Genomic DNA, 6,843 nt, shown 5'->3' on the forward strand with positions numbered 1-6,843 from the left:
GGCTGTGGGATGGGGCATTTGGGCAAAGCTCAGGGGAAGCAGGGGAGGGGAGGTCCCCTAGAAAGGGCTCAAGAGTGGGCCTTACATCCCTTTAGCACAGAAACTATATCCCTTACCTCCTCAGCCTCTTGGGGCCAAGGGACATTGATCCAATCCTGGGGGATCCAGTGTGTGTGTGTGTGTGTGTGTGTGTGTGTGTGTGTGTGTGTGTGTGTGTGTGTGTGTGTGTAGAAATGTGCGCTATGTGTGTGTGTGTGTGTGTGTGTGTGTGTAAACATGTGCTCACAATTCAACATGTGAGCAGATGGATCTTGTGGTAGTCCAGTGTGTGTGTGTGTGTGTGTGTGTGTGTGTGTAAACATGTGCTCACAATTCAACATGTGAGCAGATGGATCTTGTGGTAGTAGCTGGGGGTAGGGAGGGATTCTTTGTGATCCAAAACCAGACCCTAGTGTGACCACAAGTTCCCCCATGAAAGGAAGACCCTGGATGTACACACACACACACCTGAATAGGTGGACAGCTGCCTCCCTACTTCACACCTGACGACTTTGCAAATGCTCTTCCCTCTGCGCTCCACACCCTTTCCCCTGCTCTGCCTGGAAAACTCCTACTCACCCTTCAAAACCTCATTCAAGTCCCTATGTTGGGAAGGCTTCCCTTACCCCCTTCCTCTCTATGGCTTCCTCCTGACCCATCACTACGCTTCAAACAGACCCTTAGGATAGTTCCACTCTCAACAGTCCAGGGACTGTTGGTTTACGGGTAAGGGGCAGCGTGCAGCAGTTGCGGTCCATCCTTCTCTAGGTCCCCACCCCTACGACAGGACACAGAGGAATGCTCAATGTTTGTTGACTGACTGAGTGAGCAAGTGAATATAAACACACAAAGAATTTGCAGGAAGAGATGGCAGAAGGAGACTTTGGGGAGAGACCTAGATGATGAACTGCTGAGAATATGCTGTGTGACCCAGGGCGAGCCCTTCTCCCTCTCTTGTTCCCAGTGTCCCTCCCTTAGCAGAGATGACCCACTAAGCCCTGCGGGAGCCTGGACCAGGGCTAGGTCTCTGCCTTCCCCCACTCCCACTCCCCCAGGGACTCACTGGTATTGGCCAGCGGGCACAGCTCACAGGGGTTGCCCCAGGCCCGTCCCAGGGAGCAACAGCAGGATGCTCGGGTGACGCCAACCCCGATCTCCACACTGCAGGAAATGCCACCGTCCCCTCGGTCCTGTGTGTCCAGGAAACAGTTCCCGACCCGGGTGTCTTAAGAGGCAGAAAGGGATGGTTAGCAAGTGGTCGGGGAGAAATGGGGTGTGTGTGTGTGTGTGTGCACGCACGCGTTTGCACTTCTGTGTACGTGTAACTGTGTGTTATTCTATGTGTGTCTGTGTGTGCATGGGTGCCTCTGTGTGTGACTGTGGAATTGTGTGCATGCATATTTCTGTGTGCATGTGTGACTCTATGCATGTGTCTGTCTGTCTGTCTAGAGCAGAAGGCTGTATCTCAGCAGACAATCGGGATGATCACTCTGGCCAAGGGCCTGTGTGTCAGGAGCAGGTGGATCTGGGTGACCCAGGCTATGGCCCCATCCAGCCCACTGACCCGAAAACCCCACCCGGAGTGGAGTGCGTGCTCACCCACGCAGCCCACCCCGCTGGGGTTCAGCTCAAAATCCTGGGGGCAGTTGCAGAGGTAGCTGCCGGGGGTGTTGACACACAGGCCGTTGATGCAGTTCACGGGGTCTGCACACTCATTCACATCTGTGGGATTGGGGCACCGTCAGCAGGGAGCCCTCCCTTGACCCACTTCCCTCCTGCCTTCTTCCCAGGGAGTCAAGCCCTTGCTGTTGGGGGCCAGGCTTAGGGGCAAGGTCACATCCTCCCCCGGGAAGAAAGCCTGATGGGACAGCAGCCTCTGGGGTCTGCCCTGTCCCAGGCGACCCCACGCCCTCCCCTGCTCTGTTCTACTTGGCCTGGAGGTTTGCCCTTGACAGCTCTCCCTGCCCCAGATTCCACGAGCTAACCTACAAAAAGCAACATTCAGGACATGTTTTGAGCCAGGGGCTGGCAGACTACAACCTGTGGGCCAAATCCGGCCCCCTATCTGTTTGTGTGAATAAAGTTTTATTGGCACACAGGCACGCTCATTCATTCACTTATCGCCTGTGTCTGTTTCTGAGCAACAGGGCAGAGACTGTATGGCCGAAACCTGAAAATATTTACTGCCGAACCCTGTTTGGGACACACAGGTGGGAGACCATTTTGATGGTTGTGGTGGAGGGAGCTCGACTTTGTCAATCCACTGCATTTATTCAGAGGATGATAAATGAGGATGATGAAGGTTAACGGGGCAGGAGCAGTACTGGAGACGGGGGTCACACAAGGCCGCCTCCATGAGAGGACATGTGAGAAGAGATCTGTGGGCAGTGAGGGAGTGAGCCGCACACCCCCCACCCCAGCCCCATGGATCCCACACCTGTGCAGTTGCCGCCTCCGCGGTCCAGCTCGTAGCCCTCATCGCAGATGCAGCGGAACATGCCTGGCAGGTTCTCACAGCTCCCGAACACACAGAGGTTCCCGAGAACACACTCGTCCACATCTGGGTGGGGGGACCCCAGCTCAGTGCAGTCCAGCCCACCTGGCATCCTGCTCCTGTCACCCCCAGTGCCAGTGCCTCCAGGGACCCGCCCACACCCCGGCAGCCCCAGACCTTACCCTGGCAGGCATGCTGGTCCTCTGTGGGGTTGAAGCCCATCTCGCATTCACAGCGGTACCCCCCGGGGGCATTGAGACACTGCCCGTTCTGGCAAAGTTCCACGTTCTCCGCACACTCGTCCCTGTCTAAGGGGACCCAGAGACGGAGGGCTGTGGGTCAGCTGGCCAGGACCCACTCAGGGTGGGCAGGTGGCCCCTGTCACTCAAACCCTTCAGTCACCCAGGGTTCCAGGGAGCTGGCAAGGAGCCCAGGGAACTTGGAGGGCAGGTGACCAAGTCAGGGCCAGGGAGCAGATAGGGGACCTGGTCACTCAGGATCTGGGGTGGAGGGCCGCCAGGAAGTAAGCAAGTTTTCCTGTTCCCCACATCCATAAGGCTCCATGCATTCTGAGTCCAGGGGAGAAGACTGCCTCCAGGGACTCAGGCTCTGGCCTGTGGCCCCAAATGCTGAAGGCTTGTCCTCTCCGGCACCCACGGGGTGGGTGGGTGGATCAGTGCAAGTCGGGAAGCCAACTGACCACTGTGGCCACCTTGGAATCCAGCCCCCATGGCTGTGCCTCTCGGGCCCCGCCAGCCCTCCCATCCCAACCCCTGACCTCACCTTCACAGACGTAGCCATCCCCAGCAAAGCCCGGGGGGCAGGCACAGCGGTAGGAGCCGGGGGTGTTGAGGCAGTCAGCTCTCGGGCTGCACCCATGCTCCTGGAAGGCACATTCATCCAGGTCTGCAGGAGATGGAACCCGGAGTCCCCTGGGTGTGTGCACTGAGGGGCTGCAGGGAGGCAGACCCTCCAACCCCAGCCCTGACCGGCCCCCCTGGACATGCCTGAGCCCAGCCACCCCTCCCTGCCGCCTGCCTCCCCCCCACCGCCCCACCTACCTCTACAGCTCTTGCCCGGACCTCCTGCCCTCAGGCACTCACCGTGGCATTCGAAGCCATCCCCCACCCAGCCTGGCTGGCACCTGCAGCTGAAACTCCCAGGGATGTTGAGGCAGGAGGCGTGACCATCACAGCTGTGTCCCCCAAGCTCACATTCATCCACATCTGAGAGGAGAGGAACCCAGGCATAGGAGGGGCAGGACCAGGAGAGGGGGTGGAGGATGCAACACCCCTGGGAAACCTGGGCCCAGCAGAAATAGGGCTTCAGGTACAGAGTGGCAAGACAGTGCCAGTGCAGGAGCAAGGATCTTCCCTAGGGCAGGGCTGGCCCAGACATGTCCCCACACCGCTGCGGGAGCTTCCGCCTTCACCCGGAGCCCAAGAGGAAAACCCCCAAACCCAACAGGGCCTGACTCCCAGCAGCCCCCAGAAATGGTCTGAAATGGCAGCATGAGAGACTTAGGGCAGACACTAAGAGTAACTGTCCTAATGCACATGCTCCCTCTCTAAAGCAGGATTTCCTTCTAAACCAGTGTGTCCAATCCTCAGCCAATTTTGCATCACCCTTATCTCGGCCATGTTCATACACCACCTAAATGAGCTGCTGTTCGCTGAGAGTTTCTTTACACTGCCTCGCATTTTTACTCACGTGAACATGTTTTAAAAGAAAAATAACAACGATCTCTAAGAAATCATGGGTTTGATACTGTTTTCCAAGGTTTGTCTCTAGTATGCATTAAAATAACTATGTAATTATGGCAAGTAGAATTATGTTCTCCCAAAAGAGTGTGTTCCAACCCTAACTCCCAGAACCTCTGAATGTGGCCTTTTTTGGAAATAGGGTCTTTGTAGGTGTCACCAAAATCAGAAGACGTCATCCTGGATTACAGTGGGTTCAAAACCAATGACTGGCGTCCTCATAAGAAGAGGGAAATTTGGACACAGAGGGAACACCCTGTGATGATGGACGTGGAGGTTGGAATGGTGTGTTCAAGGATGCCAAGGACCAATGGCCACCACCAGAAGTGAGGAGAGAGGGATGGGAGAGATTCTCCCTCTGGGCCCCCAAGAAGGAACCAACCCTGCCGACACTATGATTTCAGACTCTGGCCTCCAGAACTGTTAATTCTAGAGAGAGTAGATTTCTGTGGTTCTGAGGCACCAGATTTGTGGTCAGGGGGTTCAGCAATCCTAGGAAGCTAAAACAGGAACTACGGAAGTGTTTAAATGTTCATCCCTGTACCACTTAAGAGCATCAGGCTAGCATGCTTTGGGAACTGATGTGGATACTAAGGGATCCAGAGCTCACCCCACAGAGCTGTTAAGGGAGCCCCAGGGGCACGTGATCGGATCCTAATTTTTGCTTTAACATGAGGCCCCACCAGTGGAAATGTGTAAGAATGAGGTCTGGCTGTGCTCTGCTCCAAGGGATGGGGCAGACCCCATGAACCCTAAGCTGGCCCCTTGGGGGCCCCCTCGCCTGCTCCACTGACCACCAGCTCACCGGAGCAGCCCGTGGCCCCCTTCCTGACGACGTAACCCAGCTGGCAGTGGCAGACAAAGGAACCCCTTGTGTTCTCGCAGACCCCATGGAGGCAGATGTAGGGGTTCAGGTCACACTCGTCCACATCTGTGGTATGACAAGAGAGGAAGCAGGTGAGGGTGGGGATGCAGCAGCATTGCTAGGTGCCCTGCCACATGGGTCCCCTGCATTGGGGTTCTCTTTGCCCATCTTCAGGGGTGGGGAACTCCCCCAATTCCACCACTGGGCAGCCACAAATATTCAGTCAACAGTCTACAGCACATATTCCGTGGAACACACCGAACATGCATTCCCAAAAGGATTTTATACCAATACATTTAGACAACGCTGAGTTAAACAAAGTTAACTCGATTTTTTTCTCCTGCAGGACTTTTCAGAGCCTTTATGCCAACGTGGATCTGCAAGAAGGGATGGAGGAAGCAGCATTTCCTATTTAACTTGGTCCTAAGCCCCCTTTTCTTCAGTGTTTCCTAAGACACCTGTGATCGGGAATGCTTTAAGCTGCCCTGGGCTGGGCACATCTCCCTGGCAGGGTTATGTTTTTTACTTCCTGGTACTTCCTCACGCTGGCCCCAGCTTTGCTCTGATGGGGCACCCAGTAGACATCTGCTCCCTGGGCCCCGTGATGACCTGCAGCCAGGGACAGGACAGTGATCACGGCCCAAACAACCTGGGTTTCCAAGCAGGGCTCAGAGAATACAGTGTCTTTCCATCTAGCTCACCTTCCTCTGCAGAAAACCCCTTGGTCTGCAGTGATCCTATACATTGCTTTCAGAACAGGTCATATACCTCTGTATGCACTGGGTACATGGTAAGTGTTCAGTAACTGTTCATATCAAGGGCCTCTGCTGCTGTGAATGAGATCTCACGGGTCTTGGTGCAGGGGCTCTAGGCACAGGTGGCCAGGAGCAGACCGCCAAGTGAAAAGCCTCATCTCCCCTGCCTGCGTGTGACGGGGATGGGACTGGCGTCTGTCTTGCCCACATGGCCTCTTTGTGGAAGGGCTGGTGGGTGAATTGTGAAGCTGCCTCCTCCACCTATATGTAGTCCCAGCTCCTCACCTACACACATCCTCATGTCCAGCGTGGCCACAAAGCCGTCGTAGCAGAGGCAGCGATGACCCCCCGGCACGTTGATGCACTGGCCCCCGTCACAGATGTCCGGGTTCTCCTCACACTCGTCCACGTCTGGGGGAGCAGGGTGGGGGGCTGGGCTGCAGGCAGGCAGGGATGGAGGGGGAGCCCCGGGGACCCTGCTGCAGGGTCAGCGGCCTGTCTCGGGTCTGGCCGGCTGCGTCTGGGTCAGGAAAGGTGTGTTCCCCATCCCAAGTGGAGGGAGGGGGCCGCGCGCGCCCACCTGCACACGCCCTCCCATCGGGCATCAGCAAGTAGCCGTGTCCGCAGCCACACCGGTAGCTGCCCTCGGTGTTAATGCAGTGCACGTGGCACCCACCGTTCCCAGAGCGGCATTCGTCCACGTCTGCGGGAGGCAGGGCGAGGTAGGGGTCGTGGCGGGAGTGAGGTGGGGGTCGTGGCGGGGTGGGAGGCAGGGCGAGGTGGGCTGTGGTGGGAGCGAGGTGCGTTGGCGTGGCAGGGCGGGAGGCAGGGCGAGAGGCAGGACGAGGTAGGCGCATGGCCGGAGCGAGGTGGAGGCGTGGCGGGGCGGGAGGTAGGGCGAGGTGGGGGCGTAGCGGGAGTGAGGTGAGT

At 57.0% G+C, this 6,843-nt stretch overlaps 1 protein-coding gene across 1 annotated transcript in view; it reads right to left on the reverse strand.

Moving 5' to 3' along the window:
• FBN3 (fibrillin 3) overlaps positions 1 to 6,843 on the reverse strand; it is an 89,869-nt gene that overhangs the window by 31,331 nt on the left and 51,695 nt on the right. Inside the window, exons 32-40 of the mRNA XM_007460750.1 lie at positions 6,494 to 6,618; positions 6,199 to 6,324; positions 5,099 to 5,224; positions 3,637 to 3,759; positions 3,317 to 3,439; positions 2,716 to 2,841; positions 2,477 to 2,599; positions 1,639 to 1,761; positions 1,103 to 1,264 (exon numbers count right to left, since the gene is read on the reverse strand). Of these exons, the coding sequence (XP_007460812.1) occupies positions 1,103 to 1,264; positions 1,639 to 1,761; positions 2,477 to 2,599; positions 2,716 to 2,841; positions 3,317 to 3,439; positions 3,637 to 3,759; positions 5,099 to 5,224; positions 6,199 to 6,324; positions 6,494 to 6,618 (1,157 nt within the window). The remainder of the gene's footprint in view (positions 1 to 1,102; positions 1,265 to 1,638; positions 1,762 to 2,476; positions 2,600 to 2,715; positions 2,842 to 3,316; positions 3,440 to 3,636; positions 3,760 to 5,098; positions 5,225 to 6,198; positions 6,325 to 6,493; positions 6,619 to 6,843) is intronic.

The sequence above is a fragment of the Lipotes vexillifer genome, unplaced genomic scaffold (genome assembly GCF_000442215.2).
Source record: "Lipotes vexillifer unplaced genomic scaffold, Lipotes_vexillifer_v1.1 scaffold1011, whole genome shotgun sequence".
Lineage (NCBI taxonomy): Eukaryota > Metazoa > Chordata > Mammalia > Artiodactyla > Lipotidae > Lipotes > Lipotes vexillifer.